The sequence below is a fragment of the Thermobia domestica genome, chromosome 13, assembly GCF_964235325.1.
Source record: "Thermobia domestica chromosome 13, izTheDome1.hap1.1, whole genome shotgun sequence".
Classification (NCBI taxonomy): domain Eukaryota; kingdom Metazoa; phylum Arthropoda; class Insecta; order Zygentoma; family Lepismatidae; genus Thermobia; species Thermobia domestica.
Genome location: NC_137466.1, coordinates 96,978,458 through 97,004,899, shown reverse-complemented (window position 1 = coordinate 97,004,899; position 26,442 = coordinate 96,978,458). Strand labels below are relative to the sequence as shown.

The window sequence follows — 26,442 nt, the reverse complement described above, 5'->3', positions numbered from 1 at the left end:
GTAGGAAAGTTAAGGGAATATGTTTCATACTTTTGGTCATATTTTATTTTATGAGGATGATTGTATCTTCATGATTCCTTTTATATATCAAGTTGAAATTTTGATCAGAGTGAAGGCCCCTGTCCACCTGGAAGCCCGGGGCTATAGCCCCCTAAGCCCCTCCCTTTATCCGGCCCTGATGATGAGATCCCTTGCTACGATTTGATAAGTACCAGTGCGAAATATTCGCAATCCACAAAGGTAATGCAGCCTAGGAAACAAAGCTGCAGTAATGGCTCCAACATATCAAGCAGCGACTCAAAACATTCCTTACGCAACCCAAACCGCTCTTTGAAATCATTGTCACTGTACATCGCAAATGGGTCTCTTCTCCCCATTAAAACCCTCTTCCTCCATCTCCATATATTCTTCGTAGTCCAGGTAATTCATAGAATTCGATATTTAACAAGCAGAAACCACAGTACAGACCTTACTCTCTAACTTTACTCCTACTACTGCTTAGGAGTAAATTTTGGCCTTATTTACTCCTTAAGTTACTAATGTAGTAGCGTACTCTTTGATGGTGCTCTCCACCAGTTTTGGAGTAAATAAATTTACTATAGGAGTAAATGAAAAATTTACTCCTGTAGTATTTTACTCCTTTAGTTCAGTTCTCTCGACTGGAAGTCGCCGATTTCTTTCTCTCTTAGTAACTTACTACTTTAGTTTCACTTACTCTCGGTTGGTGCTCGCCACCCTCGTTGAATGCACTTCGACCGTCCTTTACTGATGGCCGCCATGTTGGCTACGGGCATGCTAGCGACTTACAATTTTCACAAGTGGTCTTTACTCGTGATTACCTTTCAAACGAGGTACCACACAATGGGGGTTGCTATTTAAAATTTTTGAGTTACCCCCAGCAATCCCCTTTAGCTTCCCCTGTGGGGGATTCTCCTTCTCAGCATAATGTTGCCTTTTAAGTTCCTTGAAGGTTCCAAAAGGTTTCATGTTTCTATCTGCCTTCGTTTCTTCAGGAGGTGGACCTTAGTGTTATTCGTGGAACGCACTGTATATATATATATATATATATATATATATATATATATATATATATATATATATATATGTGTGTGTGTGTGTGTGTGTGTGTAAAAAATAAAATGACTGCCTTTGAGACTTCATCACTCTTGAACCACGAATCAGAATTTGCAATAAAAATAAGGATTTTCCATTTAACACTTTCAAGTTGCCCCTGGAGCTATATAATGAGACCCCTGGGGACACTTATTGTTTACAGAATGTTATAGGCTCCTGACATGGGTACATTCTTACGTAACTAGATTTGTCACATTTTTTGTCATTTCGGAAATATTTGAGGTCGCAAAGTTAGGAGACGTACGTACGATGATATTATTTCTTTGCGATTACAGCGCCATCTAGTAGAATAACGAAAAAATGCTTCAAGTAAAAGTTGCTTAGTTTTGATTGCAGAATCAGAATCTGCATTAAAAATAGGATGTTTACATTTAAAATTTTCAAGTTGCCCCCTGGGGCTATATAATGGGACCCCTGAGGGCACTTGCTGTATACATAATTTTATAGGCCCCTGATATGGGTACATTCTTAAGTAACTAGACTTGTCACATTTTTTGTCATTTCGGAAATATTTGAGGTCGCAAAGTTAGGAGACGTACGTACGATAATATTATTTTTTTGCGATTACAGCGCCATCTATTAGAGTAACGAAAATGTGGTTCAAGTAAAAGTTGCTTAGTTTTGATTGCAGAATCAGAATCTACATTTAAAATAGGGGATTTCTATTTGAAATTTTCAAGTTGGCCCCTGGGGCCCTAATATGGGACCTCTGGGGCACTTGTTGTTTACAGAATTTTATAGGCCCCTGACATGGGTACATTCTTACGTAACTAGATTTGTAACATTTTTTTGTCATTTCGTAAATATTTCAGGTCGCAAAGTTAGGTGAGACACCCTATATATATACAGATGGTGATCAGAAAAATGGAAACACCTGTAGTTGGCAACACGTCAGATGTATGGGTTGACAGTGGTGTCGTGGCTCCCGCAGCGTCGGACCGCTGGTGGTGGTGTGTTAGATCGGTCTCTATACTACGTCAGGCGCAGTGGAACAGCAGTGTTCAGTGGCTGCAGCAGACGGAGGTAGTGTAAAATGGGAGACCTCTCAGATTTTCAAAGAGGGCAAATTGTTGGTGCGCGGTTATGTGGAGTGAGTGTGACGATAGTGGCTATTGTGTTACGTGTGTCGCGTGGGACAGTGTTGAAGGTGATGACAGCCTATACAACACACGCTAAAACCACATCGGGGAAGCAGAACAGTGGGCGGAAGAAAATCATGAGTGACAGGTCACGCCGGATCATGAGTGGCAGAACCGTCGTGCCACTGCGGAGCAAGTGACGGAGGAACTCAACCAGCACCTCCCCCACCCTGTTTCGACAATCACAGTCCGCCGCGAATTACATAACATGAACTTACGGGGTCGTGTTGCACGGGCCAAACCGCTCATCAGGGACCATAACGCTTTCACACGCCGCAAATGGTGCCGCGACCATGCAACTTGGACCGTTGAGGACTGAAAACGTGTGATATGGTCGGTCGGATGAGTCATCCTTCACCCTATTCCCAACCACGGGCCGTGTTTATGTGTGGAGAACGCCCAAAGAAGCTTATGATCTGCAGTGTCTCCGCCCAACTATGAAACATGACGGCGGCTTGGTGATGCTGTGGGCCGCCATATCATGGTTTTCATTGGGCCCTGTGATCACACTTAGTGGACGAATCACTGCCAACGATTATGTCGCAATTTTATGAGACCACTTGCATCCTATGGTCCGGATGTTGTTCCCGTACAATGACGCCATCTTCCAGGGTGATAATGACAGCTGGCGTTGTTGCAGCGTGGTTTGAGGAACATCGGGATGAAGTTCAACACCTCCCCTGGCCTGCCCAATCCCCAGGTCTCAACATAATTGAACATCTGTTGTCCGTCTTGGAAACACGACTCCGGCGACGATTTCCACCTCCATCCTCTCTCACAGAACTAACCGATGCCCTGCACGAGGAATGGTGTAAAATTCCACTTGCTACCATTCACGACCTCTATACCTCCATCCCACGTCGCATCAAGGCTGTTCTGAAGGCGAAAGGTGGCCCGACACCATATTAATCTGGTAAGTTGCAATTTCGTTCAGGTGTTTCCATTTTTCTGATCATCATCTGTATATATATATATATATATATATATCAGGTTTTTCAGCTGGTCTTATATGATATATATATATATATATATATATATATATATATATATATGTGTGTGTGTGTGTGTGTGTGTGTGTGTGTGTGATCGAAAATGACCAATATTAGTGTCGAATTCATGGCTTTCGAGGTCGCCGAGATGAGCAATGATCTTTCCGATGTTGTTTAAATCGATGTCATTAAAAACAAAAACAGCATATTTCACGGGTACTAAACACATGAGATACGGAGTTATGCATTTAAATTTTCATTTCAACCCAGCGAAGCAGGGAATATAAAAATAAAAGTAATTATGTTTGTGACTTTATAACTCTTTAGCCACTTGACCGATCTTGATCAAGTTTTCAACATAAATGAAATTCGGGCCTGGAATGTTTCTTGTCATTTCACTTTGAAGATGCAACTTTGGGGTAGGGGAGATATTTAAAAATGATCGAAAATTATCGATATTAGTGTCGAATCCATAGTTTCCGGGGTCACTGAGACGAACAGTGACACTTCCGATGACGTTTGAATCCAAATCCAGCCCGGCAACATTTGAGGGATATAAAAATCAAAATTGACCAATATTTGTGTCGAATCCATAGTTTCCGGGGTCACTGAGACGAACAGTGACACTTCCGATGACGTTTGAATCCAAATCCAGCCCGGCAACATTTGAGGGATATAAAAATCAAAACTGACCGATATTTGTGTCGAATTCATAGTTTTGGGAGTCACTGAGACGAACAGTGACACTTCCGATGACGTTTGAATCCAAATCCAGCCCGGCAACATTTGAGGGATATAAAAATCAAAATTGACCGATATTAGTGTCGAATCCATAGTTTCCGGGGTCACTGAGACGAACAGTGACACTTCCGATGACGTTTGAATCCAAATCCAGCCCGGCAACATTTGAGGGATATAAAAATCAAAACTGACCGATATTTGTGTCGAATTCATAGTTTTGGGAGTCACTGAGACGAACAGTGACACTTCCGATGACGTTTGAATCCAAATCCAGCCCGGCAACATTTGAGGGATATAAAAATCAAAATTGACCGATATTTATGTCGAATTCATAGTTTTGGGAGTCACTGAGACGAACAGTGACACTTCCGATTTCCAATGCAGTTTAAATCCAAATTCATCCCTATATGTCCAAAATGAAGCGTATTCTTCCCATGCGAAGGATGGGTATTCTCCTGCTAGTGCCTTTAAAATCATCAGTATAGTGGTATTTTATAAAACCTCAAAATTTTTATAAAACCTAACATCATAGGTAGGTATAGTATTTAGGAAGATTTATAAAGTCAATGTTTTGTAATACATTAAATTAAACTTAATAGAATAGGTTTTGTTAGAATTCTTTTCTGATTTTTAGTTGTTTCTTTTATTTTCTTGTTTTTGGGGCTTTTTAAAATCGGTTAATATTTTTAAAGTTTTTTTATTCTACTAAAAGATCATTGTCTATGGATATTGTTGAACTATAACTGTGCGTTTTAATCATTTTATTCTTATTTTTTGTTTTTTAAAAAGAAACTTTAGTACTACAACAAAATACTTTGGTTTGTGTAATATTTACCTGTACCTTGGGCAGAAAGTACTCATACATATGCACTATACTTAGTAGAATGTTCATTTCATATTAACAAAAGAAGAATGTTTTTAATATATGTAAGAGATTATTATGGGATAGTTGATGATATGGACATGTTTTATGGTTACCTAGTCAGTGAGTTTGTGTACTTAACAGTTTTAAGAAAAGGATATTATAAGTTATATCAAATAATAAACCAGTTTAACATCGTTTATAGACGTTGTCAGTTTCATTAAAAAGGTGAGATTAATGGTATTTAAATATCGAAGCTAATATTTTTATGCCAAAGAATTACTACCACTTCGGATTTTTTATCTCCGCAAACGAACCAGGTTTACGACTATCTTTTTGATAAGTCGTTGTAAAAATTTGGTTTACCTCACCCGGGACTTTGTAAATTCAATTCCCGAAGAAGAGTAAGGCTGAATTTACTTTCATATTACAGTTAATGAATACGAACTTAACAATATTGCGAAGTGGTAAAGTAATCATAAGAAAAATGGACAACGAAACAATGCAGCAGGAATCAAATACTAGTGACAGCGATGAGACTAGTGTAACACCAGGATTGGCATCGGAAGATATCTTGTTAGCTTTACAGCGACAAATAATGCAGATGTCTACCGAGATAAAGCAGACCATGGAACAGAAGTTCAACGAAGCTCACAAACAAAATGAAGAATTAAAGCAGACCATGGAACAGAAATTCAACGAATCTAACAAGACCATGGAACATAAGATAGAACTGAAGTTTGACGAAGCTAACAAGCAATATGAAGAATTAAGTAGACGGATAGAACAGAAATCAGATGAAACGAAACAGACAATTGTCCAGGTGGTGAACGACATTTCCTCACAGTTCGAGGAAAAGTTAAAAAGGATATCCGATGATTGTCAAGAAAAGCACAATCAACAAAACCAAGAAATTAGTGCTGTAAAAAAAGATTTAGAAGTAATAGAATCTTCCATCAAACAGCAAAAGATCCAGGTCAGCAACAACTCTAATAACATACGTGTAAATACACAGTTGTTAGCTACTATTCAGGAAGAGATTAGAACGTTACAGGCTAAAGACAACATTTACCGTAATAATTTGGGTAGTGATCGCTTTGAGTTGCCCCACTCACCAGAGATGAACTCGCCTTCGCCCGGATCTGATGAGGATATTATACTAGAAGAAAGTTGTCCGAAGAGCACTGATGAGCGAAACATAGATGGTGTCATGACACAGCACGTCACGGATAGGAACTATCACTCAACAAGAACAAGGAATGAGAAAAAGAAGGTAAAATTAAGTGTTAAAATGAGTGAAATTAGAGCTATGAGCAAATTCAGTGGTAAGTGTAATGAGAATGCTACTTCTTTCTTAGAGAAATTCCAAGACGAATGCAATATAATGTCTATCGATCGATCACAGTATATGAAATTAATACCCCATGTATTACTCCCACCTTGTTCCTTATGGTTTAAAGCAATACGTGATCACATTAGTACCTATGAAGAATTCAAAGCGGCATTGATCGCAAACTATGAAAATGACTTTTTGCTGGCAAATAGAGATGCCACCCTTAGAAATCAACACTTCAATCCTCGATTGCACAAATCTCTTGTAGAGTTTGTTGTAAATGTCTACAACGAATTAAAGGTCGTTAATCCTTTGCAATCGGAATCGAGAATAATAGCATCGATTCGAAATTTGCTTCCATTTAAACTGCAACAGATCTTATTTTCCACACAGTGTATGAGTTTCAGCCATTTATTGATGCTTGTCCAATGCTACGAATCTCAATACCATGCCATGAACCCACAATTAGGAATGGGTAAAAATAAGAATAATTCAGATCATTTGGTGCCTGTTCGGAATTTAAATATACGAAGTATGAATAATACAGAACCTAACCTAAGCCGAGTATACTCTAGCAATCCAAATGAGCAAAATAGACAAGGTTATGTAGGGAATCCGTTTAACCTAACTAATCATGGTAATTATGATGTCAGATCACTCAACAGCAGTAGATATAAAAATAATCGAAGTACTGAGCGAAATTCCAGAAATGCAGCGAACTACGTGGATAGACGTAATTGGAGATCAAGAGATGGGACTTCATACCAAAGTCAGAATCACGATGAAAGACATGTGCAACACAATGTAGAACCTAATCATGATAGCGCAGTACAGTGTACTTTATTAGAACCGTATGCAAGTTCGAATGTAACCTGATTACCGTTACTGAAATTAGGTTAAATTCATGTTAGTTGTAGATTCTTGTAAATTTTCATTTTAAGTTTATGTGTTAATATCAATAATGAAAACAATTCTTAAAAAATACTTGAAATGCTTAAATAGAGTTTTAGGTAGACTGGAAAATTAATTTTCAAATGATTTTTATTCTTTCTTGTTAATATGAGGAATTATAATTCGATTTATAATCAATTAAAAGCAAAGATTATTTATATTAGATTGATTTGTGTTGAAAACTTAATTGTCAAAGATTATGTTAAAAAGAAGCTCTATTCTATAAAATCAATTATCCAACGACTACCTTGAAAGAAATTCTTCTTTATTATAATATCTTAGTGCTACTATGTATACCTTTAAATGCAACATCCGACTTATTTGTTATTTAATGCGCCCGTAAAGATTAATATTATTTGTAACCCACGTTTGTCCTTTACATTTTTCGAAATCGCACCCGTCGACGATTAATTAAATAAGCGACGATATTTTAATAACGAAATATATTAATAATATAGTGGATAATAATAAAATAAATATAATTAATGTAATTAAAGATAAATATTGATGAAATGAAAGAATTGTTATGAATGTATTTATATATATATGTATATGTGAAATATAATGAATAGATATACAAGGTGCGATCAAAATATGATGGACATATATAATATAAGAACACTGATGTAAACGGACCAGTGGTTCTTGAAGATAAAAACCAAGCCTACTCATGACTTTTATATTCAGTCCCTTTGTCGAGCGACATTTTTATACAACAAAATACTTTGGTTTGTGTAATATTTACCTGTACCTTGGACAGAAAGTACTCATACATATGCACTATACTTAGTAGAATGTTCATTTCATATTAACAAAAGAAGAATGTTTTTAATATATGTAAGAGATTATTATGGGATAGTTGATGATATGGACATGTTTTATGGTTACCTAGTCAGTGAGTTTGTGTACTTAACAGTTTTAAGAAAAGGATATTATAAGTTATATCAAATAATAAACCAGTTTAACATCGTTTATAGACGTTGTCAGTTTCATTAAAAAGGTGAGATTAATGGTATTTAAATATCGAAGCTAATATTTTTATGCCAAAGAATTACTACCACTTCGGATTTTTTATCTCCGCAAATGAACCAGGTTTACGACTATCTTTCTGATAAGTCGTTATAGTACATATACTTATACAATCATTATAAATTTCATAATCGCATAAAGGTAGGAACGTATTAGTTACACTTTTAAACATATAAGTTAAAAAAAATATGTAAGTACGTAAGTAAAATATATACGTAAAAAATAAAAACTCGATAAAATACTCGTATGTAGTTAACGGCTGAAATATTCCTATCTTCAGAAGAAGAAGAAAAAACAGAAATATTAACATATCACTTTCAAGTAATATCATGAATCAAGCCTGGAAAAGAGAAACACGACATTTTTATTATATGTAAGTCAACGCTGACTGACTAAAATATATTACTTATAAACTAGAACTTCCTCGACTCCAAGCGTAACTTATATGTCAAGTTTCCTTCGCTTTGCGTGATAAGCTCACATTTATTTATTTATTTATTACCAATTTATCTTCTCTTTGTTCCATTTAAGTTTTGATAGTTTTCTTTTGTATAATCAAAGACCAAAAGAAGTAAAACTTGTTTCTCGCCTTCGTCTCTTATAATCAATTGCTCAAATGGAATTGAAAGAAGCTTTTTTTTTTAGCCTCAAGAATAAACGTCAATTAATCAACATTAATAAATACATTTTATCAAAGATATAAAATGTCATGAGCACATTCTTTCTAAATATGTATAAGAAATGCCAATGTGCCGCAATACATTTTTTTTCCTCCAAATCTTCTGGGCGGAATCTGAATTTTTTAATATTGAGTGATGTTCAAAACAGCAAAAGTCCGTTTCAGAAGCAGTGTTAGTGGACTGAAGTGTATGACGTGACACCATTCTCGTTCTCATGGGGATCACTGTTTTCGATATAACCAGTGGCGTATTTACGATTTTGTTTCGGGGTAGGCTTTGCTAACTTTCGGGGGGGTTGCCTGAAAATGTGAAAATTCTGCAAGATATTTCATATACTTTACTATAGTAAATAAGATTTCGGAGGGGCTTAAGGCCGGAAGCCCCCCTAAATACGCCACTGGATACAACATACACCAATACTTTTTAAAATAAAGCGAAAATAGTGTAGTGTTAGTCTGGATATAAAGGTGTGCGTGCCACCATACAAGCATTAGCAAAAAAAAAAAAAAACTCTTCCAAATTTTCTTTTTGAATACCTTTTTCCTTGCGTTCATCAAATTCTGACAGTGTTCAACTTTTCCATTCATATGACTTCTAAAATTACATTTTTAGATTTTACAAAAAGATTGATATTATCGGCAAATCTGTTAACACAGTAGTGTAATTTCAAATATTACTTAGAGGGGAGAGGGCAAGTTTCTCTATCGATTAGAAAGAGTTTCATGTTTCATTAGTAGTGCAAGCAATCATAACTAGATATGTTTTATTTCCTTTGAAACTAAATAGTTCAATAGTTAGTCTACAAATCTTGAAGTTGATACAATTGTCTGTACCACCAAAATAGAAATTTCTCCGTTTTCCTAAAACCTCGCTCGGGCCATTTTTAGAGCTAGAAAAAGAGAAAGACCTCCCATATAAATCAATCGGCTGTTAACCTAAGATGGAGCTGGTATTCGACGACCTTAACATTCTAGACTTGACTGAAGTTGCAACCATCCAACACGATGGTTTGTAAGGATATTTTCTTACTTCAAGCATACAAATATGACTAAAATATTCTTAAAGAAATATTATTGGTCAATAATGAATTATATATTTTTTTAGTAGGACAACAACTTAAATAAGAAGAACTGAAACGATTTCAAACGATAAACTTGCTAAAAAAGAAATATTTCATTGTTAGGTATATTGACAAATCAACAGTCAACCTAATCACAAAAATCTATATCTGCTATGTCATTGTTTCTCTAACGTGACAGGAATGCATTAAGGGGGTAAACTACTAAATATTTTTCAAAAGCTAACTATTTTTGTTGCCCGTTTTTCGTAAGTGGAAAGAGATAATAAAATAGATAATGTTATACTACACCCGAAAATACGAATCGGAAGAATTTTCAGTTTTTCCATCCATAGAAATTACAGTGTGACCAGAATTTGAATTACCCAAAAATCTAGGTTAAGGCAGTAACTAGAAAAATGAACTCAATAGTAATTGATGACTTACCATGTTGTCTTTGTTCCTTGTTAACTACTTTTTAATAATATTTGTATTTATTTTGTAATAACTTACATAAGTTATTACAAAATAAATAAGTTCTTATAAAATGAATACAAATATTAATTTAAAAAGTAAACAAGGAACAAAGACAACATTGTAAGTCATCGATTACTGTTGAGTTCAGTTTTCTAGTCGCTGCCTTAACCTAGATTTTTGGGTAATTCAAATTCTGGTCACACTGTAGTTTCTATGGATGCCAACACTGATTTTTTTGCGATTCGTACTTTCGCGTGTAGAATAACATTATCTATTATTGTGGTAATTTACATTTCATTATCTCTTTTCTGTTACGAAAAACGGCAAAAGAAAAAGTGTTAGCTTTTGAAAAATATTTAGTGGTCTGCCGCCTTAATACACTTCTTACTCAATCTGAGACTCGCGAGAGGTAAATGCCTTAATAACAAATCATAAATACAAATTCTGCTAAAAACAATAAAGAGAATCACACGAAACATACATTTATGATGAATAGGCTTGCGTTACAATAAGGATGAAGATCATCTAAACAGTATCTCCTAGATGTTTGTGCAACACATAACTCTCGAGTGTTTTGAGGTTTGCATATTAGCGTTACGCGAAACGTGCAATTATGAAAGAATAAATACGGATACACCGTTAAAATCGCCGTTACCTACAAGATATTAACGAATAGACTCCATTAACATTCATGGTGAAGATAATCACTATAGATAGCTGTTTATTGTAAAAAAAAAAAAAAAAGAATACAATTGAAAAATTCTCTTTCGTTCAAGAATTATCGTGTGGAGTAACGGACGGATGAACGTACGTACTAACATTTAGAAGACACTAGCCTCGTTACACATCTCAAGAAGAGAATTTTACTGTTTATCTCTCAGTTAGCGAAAGCTCATTTAACTATTCCATACAGCACGCTAATTTCCTTCTGAAAATTCTGTCCTATCTCTCATTGTCAATATTTATAGTATTTATAGTGGAATACCCTCATACATACTATACCAACTGTATAAGAAATATTTATAAATATTTAAGATTCATAACTTATATGATTTACAAATCGTTTTCAAATTCATTTATGGGCTGTAGGAAAACTTTTATTGTTTACAGTGTCTTGGACGAAAAGTAAAATCAATCTTACCTGATAAAATCTCATCTAATATGCTTGGAACATATCCAAAACATGCTGAATACTTAAGGTGCATCCTTTATTTCATTGGCAATATTAATAGTGCTCAAACTTTTGAAAGTCCAAGTTAAATAAAGAAAGAATTGCTGAAGCACATTAGATTGTTTCATGCTCATAAGAGAACCATCTTAATGTGCAGTTATTACATGAATTTCGGGAGCTTCGTAGCCCCCTTTTTTTTTTTAACTTTACAATATTGGATCTTAAGTAAATTGTTACGCTTGCGGTTATCAAATACCGGTACTAACAGAAGTGTCTACAGAAAAAGGTAACTACGAAAGTTCTCTCACTTTTTGTGAAAGTCTGGGTTCAATTGGCATTGACAACGGAGTTGAATGCGAATGGAGATAAGGCGAAGGTCAGTTGTTATTGTGAGTATATCCAACATACTACCTCGTTGTGGCAGTTCAGTTACTCCGTGAACATTCGTAAGGACAGAGTGAACATGGGACCTCAACAGAGCATCATAAGGGCGTGTATGCTGTAAGAGTTCAAACTGGGGTCAAACGCCGCTGCAGTGATGCGGAAGATATGCCAGGCCTTTAGTGAGGGTGTCGTGAATACGAGAACAGTGCAGTGGTGGTTTAATAAGTTTAAGAACGGTGACGAAACACTCGAAGAAGACCAACACATGTTTACAATGAAGATTTTCAGGCAGCAATTGAGGCGAACAGTAGCCAAACATATGAGGAACTGGGACTACAATTCAGTGTGAGTGGAGAAACCATTTGGCAGCACCTCCACCAACTTGGGAAGTGCTAAAGTTGAGTCGATGGGTCCCACATGATTTGACTCCGAGCCAAAAGGCAACGCGAGCTGATATCTGTGTTTCTTTGCTGTCTCGTCTGAGGAAGGAGCCATTTCTGAACAGGGTGTTGACATGTGATGAAAAGTAGGTTCTGTACGAAGCTCCATGGTGCAGTCAGCATTGGTTAGCATCCCATGAACCTGTTCCAAAACAGCCGAAACCAACACTGTACCAGAAGATGGTCCTTTTGTGTGTTTGGTGGACTGCTCGCGGCATCGTGCATCAGAAACTCGTACCGACTGATCAAAGCATAAATGTAACTGTGTACTGTCAGCTGTTGAGCCGTGTTTAAGAAAAACTCAAAATTCTGGAGCCAGCACTTCTGAATCGCAAAATCATCCTCCTGTTACCAGACAACGCTAAGCACCATGTAGTAGGATGACACGGAACACCATTCTACGCCTTGAATGGGAAACGCTATTGCATCCACTATACTCCCCGAACATTCCACCGTCCATTATCACCTGTTTCATTCCTTGGACAATCACCTTCGAGGACGGCAATTCAAATCCCTAGTAGAGGTGCAAGATGCACTTGATACTTGCTTTACAGTCCATCAAATTCTACTGCGATGAAATCATGGCCTTCCAGAAGGTGGGCAAAAGGTCATCGATGCTGATGGGAACTATTTTTGATCTTCCATGTACGTCTTAGGTGACATATCGATGTTCAAAGATGGTTGGTGAAAAAGCGATAGAACTTTCTTGGTTACCTTTATACTTCACACAGACTGAACAATATGCTACCTGCAAGACAGTAAACTAATATGGATTAACTTGAAGGACTTCCGATATACTCTTTACATTTTAAACCACTAGAATGTGTGATCTCGAATTCACTGTCGATTCGAAAATCTTTTTAAAAAAAAGTGCTTTCTACGCGATTAGATCTGTGTGCAAATTTTGGTGGCTGTAGGTCACTCGTCTCTTTGCAAGGAGCTGGTGACAGACGGATTCATATTCGTTTATATATTAGAAAGGATAAGTATACGACCTTTGAAAGGTTAGCATATTAGCGTTTAGTGCGTCTCACTGAAGTTCCAATTTTGATTTATGATGAATTTAAAATCTACATTATTGCATAATACATTTTTAAAAGATGATGGGGGGGAAAATATGAAAAGCAGAGCTGTTCAAATGGTGAGCTGCCAAGCCACAAGGCTTCACAATTTTTACTGCCAATTTTTTCGTCTTTGTTTTATTTATTTATTTATTTGTCAATTTTTATTTATTTGCCACAGCTACGTTAAAACGTAGTTAGCAACATAAGTATAGACGAAATACGTGGTTTAAAAATCAAATCATTGTTTATCGTCATTACTAGTAATAATAATATACATTTTGTTCTATAACATTTAAAGTTTCGCACTGTTTTATTTTGTTATGAATTATTGGGATCTAGCATTCATTTTCGTGAATCATTGACCGTTGTAGTGAGATGTTCATCCTATCATAAGCATTCTGCAAAAATTTAGTTTTGTTTTGAGTCAGATGAAACAAGTGAGAAAAGACGTAAAATAGAGAATCCAAACCGTTTATCAAAGTTGGTGTGAAAATTGCTTTTTCGTAACAAATTAGACGTTTAAGCTGCCATGTTGAATAAGCATGCAAATTGTCTCTGTGCCCAAAATTATAATGTGAAGAGACAACATTCAACTATACATAAAAATAAATATAATAAATATGAAGGCGAGGCTCAAAACTAAATAGAATAAATATGGAAGTAAAGCTCCAAATGTGTTTATCGAAGACTTTAAAAAATAATAATAATGATAAAAGAAGCAGATATGTTTAGTAAAGTTAACAGTTCATAGTACATAGTTCAAAACTGTGTATATCTGAAGCAATACAAACGGCAAAAGTGCCAAATCACTTTGAATTTGTATTCTTTCTCATCAGACTGTGGAGAGACAACTGTTAGGACTGGTTGTCTAAAAATTCAAACAAACCCGAGAAATGCTGCCTCTTCTCTCTGTATTTTGACGAAAACATAAATCAACAGGTGTAAGTCAGCTTCTGATTTGTATACGTACAGCACAGCGAGATTAATTAGGCACGACACTTCTTCGTGGCACCACAAACGGAACAGAGGTTTATGAAACAATTAAAAATTTTGCTAATAAATTTGGGGGTTTTGAGAGTTATTAATCAATTGTAAGAAACGCTAGGGGAGAAGTCTGGACTACCAGATCTTTTGAGAACAAATTGAATAAATTACCCTGCATTTCGCTCTTTGTGACAAGTCATTAAAACAGGACAAAATCTTCAAAAAGAATCAATGTGATCGGGGGCTGCAATAGAGTTCTTCACATTCAATTCATCATTTAAAAAAAATATATATATATAGAACATGGGCACGGAAACATTCTTTATTTACAATCACGTTAGGTGCTTAAGTGCAGAAAATTGTCGTCAGAGATTTTTCACTATAGATTTTCTCACTCTAAGAAATGAAATCTCTGATTTTGTTTAACCAGTTTGTTCCACCAAACACTATATGGTTAAAAAGAGAAATTTCAAAGTACTGATTTTCTACATTTCATATTTATGATTGACAGACCTATTACAGGGCATCCAAATTATCTGAACATAAAACTAAAGGTAAGACGACAATTAGTTTCTGATCTTATGGAACATATCAATCAATTTCGGAACAAACTAAAGCTTTTCCATTCTGCTTTATGGAAAAATAATTTAGCAAATCGTCCAAGTTTCAGTCGTCTGATTTTTTTCTGACTTTTGTACAGACATATAGTACGTAGTGAATATCATGAATGAACTTAATTTAAAATTCTTAGATTTTGACAAAAGAAAAATATGCATTATTTAATAAACATGGCGAGCGTTTTCATAACTTTTGTGATTTTGTAAAAAAAAAAAAAATGGCAGTGTTCTAATACTACTTATTTGTGTGGCAGTGCATTTTCCACATGAGCTTGTTAAGACTCGCTCCAGAAGTTGTGTGAAGATTCTTCTCTTTTATTGTGCATACATCTTCTGCAGCTCTTGGTTGGCTTCATTTCTTACATTCAATATTTATATGCCACTTTTCAAATACACAATTTCTTACTTTGTTTTTTGCAACTTTTTAATAGCTGCAACCCTTCATAGCAGCGTCATTTGAGATTTTACTTAAGGGGGGACCCTATAGATGTCAATAAATTTTCAGGTTTTTCATTAGTATATTATTATCTCATAAATTAAAATGTATACAAATGTCAAACTCGGGGAGGGGGCACTTGCCCTCACTGGATCTTCAAATAACGCTCCTGGCCTTTCAACTAACTAGTAAACACTGTGGCAGCTCTCGGGTACATTATAATTGGAGAACACTGATACAGTTTCTTGAGATATTTCGTGAGAGTAACTATAAGAAGTTCTTGTAACTATTTTAGTACAATTTTAGTTCGTTTTTGTGTTTTGCACCCTTATCCAACACCGAGGTTATGAAGGACGAGTATGTGCTCCAAGCCATGATCGAGGCTAGAATCCAATGCAATTAGTGGTTTCACAGACCATCATGCCAAATTAACTCTCACAGGATATGCCGTTTCCCATCACACTATTTCACTTATAGGACAGGTGAATTACAAGACCACGGAACCGGCCCGGGCAAGTACAAGACACGAGAAATAGGCAAAATGCATTTCACTGAAATTTACAGTTCGACCTTCCTTTTCAGCATGAGGGAAAGGAGGCATACAAAACATGGATCAACAGTTTTACGTAAATCCGAATCATGTATTACCACCGGAAATCCTCCTCGGATCTCTCATCTAATAATAATATGCAGGAATGGGGTCAATAACATGTACGCTCATTTTATAAATGCTCGCGTTTAAAAAGAATTAAAAACTTCAATGTTATCAGGTGTCGTTAATTGGTATTACAATCCACGATCCCTTTTTTAAGCATAAAACCTGTATCCTGAACTGAAACTGACAATACCAAACATATCTGATGAAGAAAGCAGTAATATAAATTCAAATGTTTCGTGTAGATAAAGAAGATAAATCAACATAGTAAGGTTTTGGAATTCACTCTCAAAACGTGCATGGCAACTAGTACTTACAAAGGCGAAGTTCTTCTAAAGGTAAGTGGAAATAAATTCAGCTTTCGTTATTGCATATGCTTATTATCATATTATTGTACCAAAAATTCTAGTACATATAGGGGCTACATTTAATGCATAACATTTACTAAATTAAATTAAGGAAGAATTTGTCTTCTTGAGTGAATAAGAATGATTATTATTGTCAACTTACCCATTCCTCCTGACACAGAATGTTCTTCTGAAACTGACGGTCGCACAGGTCTTTGGAAGCTGTTAGGAACCCACGCTGCAGAAGGATTAGGAGGGGAATCTGGTTCATTGCCTACACTGCTACTGTCGCTGTTTTCAGTCCCAGAAACAGTTGGCGCCTCTATAGAAGTTACTTCGCTCATTGAGTCACTGGGATTTGTCGAATCTTCTGTTTGTAAAGAAATATTTCCATTGGCATCACTTTTTTCGGAGTTAGTTTCGTTGTCATTGGATTCTTTAATAGGTGATTCCAGTGGTTTATTGTTCATTTCATCTTCACTATTTACCTCTTCAATTGCCATTGGAGTTAATTCCGTTCTACTGGCTTCAGGCGGAAGATCTTCTTGCTGGTCAGTTTGTGAAATTTCTCTTTGCGGTACATCACTTTCAGTTTCATTTTCTTCTGATGGAAGTTCTCCATGTGTGTAGGTATCAGTCATATCATTGGAGTTCGAATCGTTTGTTTCCACTTCGCTGATTTGTAAAGAAGAACCTTGCTCTGGAACAGAATTTGATATATGATCCGTTAGCTCATCGTTCTCACTTTCTTCCAAAGGATTTGACTTAAATTCTTGATCATTCTCTAATTCTTCCGGGGAGTGTGGAGGTGTGAGTTCAATTTCTTCATTTTCCTTTGGAGAAGAATCTTGAACATCTTCATTTGCATTATCACCCGAAGAAATTTCTCTAGCTTCACCTTCACCTAAGCTTACATTCTCATCATTAATTTCTTGTGATGTTTTGCCATTCTCTCCTGGCTCTGCTGAACTAAATTCCTTCACCGAATCTGAACCAATACTTTGCAAAGATTCATCTTTTTCAGTGGTGCTAGAATATGAATTCGCTACTATTTCTTCATCAGAATCTCTGTGATTTTCTACAGATTCCTCCCTTTCTTTTGAAAGCGTTTCATCAATAGGTCCCTCATCCTGTATTTCCTTAGCTTCATTGTTAACTTCTTCGAAATGTGCACTAGTATCTTCTGAATATTCATCCTTCCCTTCATTATTTACATGTTCTTCTTCCACCGAAGCAAATGGGGTTACTGCAGAGGCGTTTTCATGATCACTAATTGTTGGTATTTGATCTCTAGCTGACTCTGTTGCATCTTCATTTAGAGGCGATTCGTTGGTAGTATCACCATCAAAACTTTCCCGTGCATTTTCATTGATTGGTGCATTTTGTACTTCCTCTAAACTATCAACATGGTGTGAAGTGTTATCTTTGTCCTCATATCCTGACGTGCCGTCTTCCAGATTTCCTTCTGTATTTTCATTAAGCTCTTTCTCTTGCATTATTTCTACATTGCTTGTATGTTGTGTGTTTTCTTCAATTTCATCTTCACTATTTTTACGTTCTGAAGTTTCTTTATCTTCTTCCAGGTTTGGTGATGTATTTTTGCCTAATTCTTTACCCGAAGTCTCTCCTTTCTCGTCTCCATGATTTGTATCTTCTGTGCCGTCTTTCTGCTTTCCTTGTATTTCCACTTCTTCTTCCTCTTGTGTTTCTTCTTTGCCTTCTTCCAGGTGTGGTGATGTATTTTTGTCTAATTCTTTACCCGAAGTCTCTCCTTTCTCGTCTCCATGATTTGTATCTTCTGTGCCGTCTTTCTGCTTTCCTTGTATTTCCACTTCTTCTTCCTCTTGTGTTTCTTCTTTGCCAATACTATGCTGTTTGTGCTCTTCAGTTTCTCCATGATATTCATGAGCGTTGTCACCTAATTGCTCCTTGTGATTTTCTTCTACATTAACTTCATCTTGCACACTATCCTTATCCTCTTCCTCATTTCCTGAAATATTTTCAATTTCTTGTGTATTTTCTGTTTCTCCTATACTATCTCCATATTGCGTATCATCCTGACTTTCTTCTTTACTTTCTGACTTATTTTCATTTGGTTGTTTGTCTTGTTCTTTTTCTTCATTATCTGTATGTTCCTCATGGTTTTCATCCTGTTCCTCCCGTGCGTCTTCACTTAATTGTTTCTCGTGACTTCCTCCAATATTATCCTCATGTTGTGTGTTCTCCTGTGGATGGTGATTTTCTGACGTGTTTTCACTTAATTGTTTCTCTAGTGCGTCTTCTGCAGTATGTGAATGTTGTATATTTTCTTTACTTTCTTTCTGAGGCCCTGAAGTGTCTTCAGTAAGTGATTTCTTGGGGATTTCATCTAAATTAGCTGCATCATGTGTGTTTTCTTTATCTTGTTCATGACTTCCTGATGTATTTTCACTCTGTTGTTTCTCTTTCATTTGCTCTACACTATCTTCGTATTCTTCATTTTTCTTATCATCTTCATGATTTACCTCTGTATTTGCATGTATTTTTTTCTCTTCTGTTTCGTCTTTACTATCTAAATGATTAACATCTTCCATCTCTTCATCTTCAATACCTGATGTATTTTCACTTATATCTTTCTCTCTTGAGTCATCCATTGCTGTGTTTCCATCCTGTGTTTTGCTATCGTTTATCTCGGATTCTGTGTGTTCTACGTTTCCCTTTTCCATTGAGTCTTTTGAATATTGTTCATCGTGATCTACATGCTCTTCATTTGCTTCACTTTCATTTTGATTTAATTCTGGATTTTCCTTTTCTACTGACTGTTCATTACTTTCATTAAATGTTTCTTTCTTCAGTTCATCAGTATTTTCATTTTCTGCTGAAATTTTTGAGTCTGGTGCTTCCTCTTCATGTGTTTTCTCTTCCATTATGCTTTCCTCAGAATCTGCTAATTCCTTTTCTTGATTTTTAGCTTCTTTAACTGTACTGGTTATATCTGATGCTGTGTCTTCCGTTGAACCTTCAGAGGAATTTAATTTCTCTGGTGGTTCATTGGAATTGTCCTTTTCAGAATGAGTAGCTGATGTACTGGGTTTTTTCTTGTTACTGTGTTCATTTATATGTTTTGGCAATTCATCGCGAGAACTGTTTTCTTTATCATCTTTTTGACTGTTCTCATCATCCTCTTCTTTGCCTTCATCATTTTTGGTGTTCTCGACATACAATGTCCCTTCGCCACTCCCCTCACCTCCATTACGTTCTTTATCATGTTCTTGATTATTTTCTCTATCAATAGATAATTCCTCTGACACGTGTATTGGAGCTTCGTTAGAATTTTCATGGAAATAGCTTATATTTTCAGTATTTTCTTTACTTTCTTTACTGTTATTATTTGTGTTTCCGTGATCGTTTTCACCATGTCTATTGTTACTTTCTTTAGAAGGAGAATGTTTCTCACAATCACAATCACACGCCTTCTTCTTGGGTTTATCTTCTTCGTTGTTTCTTTCAGACATAAGTTCCTTCGATTCATCACTCTTTTCCGAAATTTTATCTTGTTCCTTATCTTTTTCTACAGTTTCTGTAGATGAAAGATCACTATGTTCAATACCATTTTCTGAATCGATTTTCTTATCTCCAATATTTTCTCTACCTTTGATATCATCATTTTCGTCATGCTTATCTTCTCTATCACCATTTTTCTCATCGTTGTTTTGTTTCTGTTCGGATTCTTTTGACTCATTTTCGTGAAAGCTGTCGCTCCTTTCTTCTGAACTTTGATTAATTTCTTCACTTCGTAATTGAGATTCGGCAGCGAGTGTTTCTTCTTCCATATTCTTAGACAAATTGTATTCATTCCCCTCCCCCTCGGATACTTTTACTTCTCCTTCGTTTTCCTCTAAACTAGAAGTTTTATGCAACTTACCATCTTTCTTACACGGACATAATGTACCACTGTCTTCATCTTTTGATTCTAATTGGTCTCTGCTATCTTCATTACGACTCGATAAATTTCTGTTATAGTTTTCCTCTTCTGCTTCTGAGTTTCTTTCTTCATATTCTTCATGAATTTCTTCTCCACTAGTTTTTGAATCTTCTTCATGTTTGTTAATGTTTGTTTTCTTTCTAGTTTTGTTGTCTGCTGTTATCTCTGCAGAAGATTCGTCATCAATGTCTTTTGCTCCACTTTCATTTCGTTCGTGACTATCATCTTCTTTTTTGTAGCCATTCGCTTTGTTTCTATGAGCAACGTTTTGATGTTTTGTATCTTCCACGTCGCTTTCTTCATATTCTTGGGCTTCCTGTTTATCACTACGATTTTCCTCACTAAAATTATCATCTTTATTGTCAGAAATCTTGTTTCCCTCGTTTGATTTGTGTGATTTCTCTGCATCACTATCTTGTTCATTGCTATTAGTGATGTGTTTTACAGCCTCCCTTTCAGCAGATCCATCATCGTTAATGTCCCCATGTTTGCGTTCTTCCTCTTTTGATATTGAGCTATCTTCATGTTCTTCATCCTTGTCAGGTGCATGACCATGTGACTTCTTTCTCGAATTTATTTCCTGAGAATCTTCTTTGGACTTTCCATTATCAATGAGTTCTTCGTTCTCAGCATGGCTGTATGAAGTGCCTTGTTCACTATTGTTACTATCTTCATATTCTGCTGAATTATACCTCGAATCCCGTTCTTTACTATTGTCGTCTGATTCTTTACTATTAGCATCACCACTAACTACTCCTCCAAAACTTTCGTGTGACGTTTCCTCCTTGGAAGACACGGCTTCGTGGTGATTATATTCTTCTTTCATGTTTGGGTTTTCTCCTTTATGTTTATCGGTATGGAAATCCTCACTTCTTTCACTACTCTCCGGTAAACTTATTTCTGCATCAGTATGAGTATGTTGACGATGTTTTTCATTATCACCATGAGATTTATTTAAATGATATTCTTTCTCTTCGTTGTAACTCTTGCTTTCAATAACATGTACGTACTCAGATTCTACATTTTCATCAGTATCACTAGACTTACCTTTATTAGAGGTTTCTCTATCTGATCCATTTTCTTCACTTACTTCTACATGCTCTTTACTTGCTTCGTTTCCTTCTGATCGGTGTTGTCCTTCATGGTGTTTCCTTCTGTCTCTGGAGTTGGAGGCTTTCTTCTTATGTTCATGAGGTTCTTCTTGAGTTTCATCTCCGTCCTTAGAATAATGCTCTGAACTTTCGTCATAATCCAGAGGTTCGAATAGGGCTCTGTCTTGGAATCTGTCTGTCAAAATCTGTTTGTCCTCTCTTACAGAACGATGGATTCTTGAATGTATAGGACTGTTATGTTGTAACTCAAAAGCATCTTTATTATCCTTTTTCGATTGACGAATTCCAAATTGAAATTCATTATTGTCGCGAGAAAATTCACTTTGGTAAGGAAAGACATCTTCGAAATCAATCGGAGCAGAAACACAATATTCGTTACAGCACAGCACAAACACTAACAACACAACAATTGATAGCACGAAATCGCTTAATAGTACCAAAGATATTTTGCAACACATTTTTAAACAAAACACAAGATTTTTAAAATAAAAGCATACAGTTAACAGCACACACACACACACCCAAAGCACAATGAACGAAAATGATTTTTAGAAAATTCTTTACTTCCACTGACACTAGATAATTTTCTCATGCTGTTGTCTGAGCTACTTTATACAGATTTGGTAGCATTTATTGCTATAATATTTTCTTTTGTTTTTTCCGATAATACAATCATGTTGATTTCGTATCTTATTATTTTCTTTTTTATACTGGTTACCTAACGCAATGATAAAGAGCGCCTCGAACACTCTCTCTTTGGAATTATCAGCTTAATGACTTCCTGTGTGTCACCAAACCCAGTTTGGCGCGTGTAAATCTTAAAACTTTAGTGCAAATGTCACTCTTGATTTACACTCGTATATTTATGTCAATTCTTTGAAATCTTCTATACATGTTTCTGGCATAATGAGTTTTTTGCTCCATTAAATAATTTCATAATACCTAAGAAAAATAAATTGAATGGTTACACACTCCTGTTCCAAATGACTGCTTTTCATCTAAATAAATACAAAATGTTAAAATATGCGTGTGAATTAAAAGTCATATTTCAGATAAAGGCTAGTCGTATGCTGAATAGAGGTCACTTGAAGAAAAGTAGTACAACTATCTAATCTGTTTTCATAATGGTCTCGGTATTTTTCAGTTGTATATGCATTGAAAAAAAAGTATAAAATATTTGACTATTTTCTTCTTCTAGATATAAAATTGTCTTTCTATTATTAATAATATCACATTTACACACACATGTACACAAATATTTTTTATCCCGGCCCATTGGAGATATTGGGCAGTGAAATATGCCACATTGGCATAATTCCCCAAATTCATGATATTTTTTCAGGCCTTTGGGAGCAACTACAGGTCTGCAAATTTTTTACTATAAACGTATGACCCCGGACTACATGCACACACACAAATTCAGACCTCTACGTCAGTTGCTTCCTTTTCCCAAACATGTCTTCAATGTCCAAAAATGTTGCTACTGTAGGTCCTGATTTCACCCCTTTCAAGTGGTTATAGGCAAAAATGTTACGAGAACAAAGTTTTAGCTCTGCACCAGTTGGATACGCTCAGCAATTTTGAGTTTGCTAGAACAAATACATGCTGAGATATTCAAAACAACAAAAAACTCAAAATTGCTGAGCGTATCCAACTGGTGCAGAGCTAAAACTTTGTTCTCGTAACATTTTTGCCTATAACCACTTGAAAGGGGTGAAATCAGGACCTACAGTAGCAACATTTTTGGACATTGAAGACATGTTTGGGAAAAGGAAGCAACTGACGTAGAGGTCTGAATTTGTGTGTGTGCATGTAGTCCGGGGTCATACGTTTATAGTAAAAAATTTGCAGACCTGTAGTTGCTCCCAAAGGCCTGAAAAAATATCATGAATTTGGGGAATTATGCCAATGTGGCATATTTCACTGCCCAATATCTCCAATGGGCCGGGATAAAAAATATTTGTGTACATGTGTGTGTAAATGTGATATTAATAATAGAAAGACAATTTTATATCTAGAAGAAGAAAATAGTCAAATATTCTATCAAGAAAACGCAAAATGGCGGCAGAAGCTGTGTCGCTACGAGATGTTTTAAAAAATAATTAATTGTAGTTTTAAAGTACCCTGATATAGTATAAACAATTATGAAAAAAATTAGATTTTTTTAAAAAAGGTCGAGCGGCAATTTTTCTTTTTTCTCGATCACTTGGCATGGATTGACTAACTTACGTTTCATTTAAAACAACGTAAGTTGGTCATTTCATTTTTCTTTGCAGAAAATCCACTAGTTTTGGTCTACCTTATACACCAAAACAAATTTGAAATCATTGCAAATTGATGGGGAAAATAATACTTTTTTATTATTAGGATTCTTAAAATCATTTTTCTTTCTCCTCGTCCGAATTACCAAGTGAAACACAGATGGTGTAGCGAACTCAGAAGCTCTCAGTGTGCAAAGCTGAGAAACACAGCCCCTCTGTTTCCAAGCAGAATCTGTCCCCGACCGAACTCGCCACCAAATATTCCTTACACAAGTGGTTCGCAACCATTTGGCAAACGGCACATTTTGCTGATCGTCCATGACATAGCTACACACTTGTCTGATTTTTTTAAATTAACAATAAATAGATTATAATAGTGTAAGACAATAAGTTTGTACAGTCCGCAGCAAAAAAGCTGCATCATGAGCATGTAAGTTTATTGTGAAACTACACCTAACAACGCAGGGAATGAACATAACGTCTAAGTGGCACAAATCACGCCAGGAGAAACCTCGGGGTCCTCTCATGCACACTTATTTTGGAGCAAAAGAGTTCATCTTTTCACAATAAACTTACATGCTCACGTTGCAGGTTTTTTGCCGCGGACTGTACACAAAGTAGTGAACCTATGTAGTACTGACTATTGTAGTTGCTGCTACTACTTTGACTAATACAGTCTATCTCAAAATCGGTTTTAATTATTATTAAATACTTTCATTATTTTTAAATTTTAAAATTTCGCTACACACTCTTATAGGACTCCGCAAATCGGTCCTGGCTGTGGATTTGCTGGACACCCTACATAGGCTGCGAAATCAAGGATAAGATAACATCCTTGAAAACGTAACCATCAATTCATGAGGTTTGGTTCCAAGTTAAATTTTAGGTCTACTTATCATATGTGTAGAATTGGGTCATTATGATGGCACAATACTAGTAAATGAAAATGTCAAATGTCTTAATAGTTGTAAACATTGTAAATAAGTTCTAATATATCCTTATAATATTTTTTTAAAAAGGTAGGATACATATTGGTCTGTGAATAATGTTAACATGCAAACTTCAAAACATTTAAGAGTTACGGGTTGCATAAACATCTAGGCAAAATATTTAGACATTGTTAGTCCTTATTATAAACAATCAGTCATGCTAAGTCACAATAGCATACAGTCAGGCTAATACTTGTCGCTAGCTGCGTTGCCATCTACTAGACGCCGAAAGATGTCGCTAGCGAGCAGGCAATTTGCAGGCGAGCCAAAGGTTTGAGAAGAAAAATTTGAAGTAATGCCGAAGTGCATACTCGTTCATTGTCATTCTCTCTCTCTCTCTCTTTCATTTTTCTTTCTATCTTGCTTGTTTGAATTGTGCTGGTAGTTCTGGTTTTTAGCAAACTTATTGAAGTTTATCATTTTCCTATACGACAACATAATCTTCGAACGTGAGTAGTGCTATGCATTTACAAGTAACAAACACACAATGCCATGCATTGTATTACAGCTCAATGTATAAAAGAAGAGCCATGCAAAAAGTACGTTGAATGCTCAAAAAATAAAACTAAGATAGATCTTTGAATAAGATATCGGTAGGTTTTTTTTTTTTTTTTTGGACCATTCATTTACTGCGTCACAAATAACTTCGGTGCTGAAAAAGGAAATTAAATTTCAAACAAGATAAGCAACTACCGTAATTGATTCCCAATTTTAATTAATGAAAGTAAAGAAACAAAAGAAGCTTCTTACATTTTAAAAAATCTCGAGCTTGCACTGAAAAGGTAATAGCAAAGTAATAAAGTTTTCATTTGGTTCCAAAAGAGTCATAAAAATAAAAGTTGGTACGCTAAAATATAAGGGAAACTTACCTGAATTTAATTTCGCACTTGTACGATTCTCTTGCTCGACGAAGTTATTAAAATACAAAGAATTTGCAAATGGGTCTCTTAACAAATGGACTTAATGTTTCAGTTGTCTCCAAGAAAAAGAAAGATTGAAGGTCGATGGATACTATTGTGTTCAAAAAGGAAGAAAGAAAAAGTATAGCTAACTGATAGTTTTGTATTTTCCAGGTAAAATAAACCAGTTTTCAAACCAAAGCAACACATTTGCAGATTATCAGCAGGAAATTGTGTGAAGGAAAGTAAACTAGTAATGATAATTTGTTTATACCCTCACACACCAAACATAATGTATTTATCACATGATGCTATGTAAACAGATATTTTTTTTCTTGTATTGGCTTTATTTGCTACAATTAGTTCTTGTTATACTTACGTAAATGCGCACCAATACGGACGATTTAAATAACTAACAATAAGTTCCCTTTGTTTCAGCAAAACCAGCCCTTCCAAATTGGATCAGGCCCCAACCAGAGGGGGCTAGGGGTGCCTGGTCACCCTAAATTTTTCGTGGCCTCTCCAGAGATCAATACAAAGTGCTATTATTAATACAAAAACAATTTGTAGGAGATTTTCTTAATAATTGGTCCCCCCTACCATATCCATGCCCCATCCCAAACCTCTGTGGTTGGTTTCGGGCCTGAATCGGATTGCATTTTTCTATAACAATAAACACAAAACATTACTTAGTTAGAGTATTCCATGGATAAGTTTGCTTCCAGGT

General features: G+C 35.7%; 1 protein-coding gene across 2 annotated transcripts in view; it reads right to left on the bottom strand.

The window, feature by feature from the left end:
• Nucleotides 1-25,813, bottom strand: part of LOC145669243 (uncharacterized) — a 37,779-nt gene extending 11,966 nt beyond the window's left edge. Inside the window, exon 1 of one of the 2 annotated variants that reach the window (XR_014128174.1) lies at nt 25,686-25,813. Coding sequence is in view for 1 of the 2 variants with exons in the window: in XM_081737565.1 (XP_081593691.1) it covers nt 16,654-16,834 (181 nt within the window). In the remaining variant the exon portion in view is untranslated. Of the gene's footprint in view, nt 1-16,653; nt 16,890-25,685 lie in introns of those variants that run through there. The other variant, XM_081737565.1, reaches the window with a different exon arrangement.
• Between the last annotated feature and the right edge of the window lie 629 nt (nt 25,814-26,442).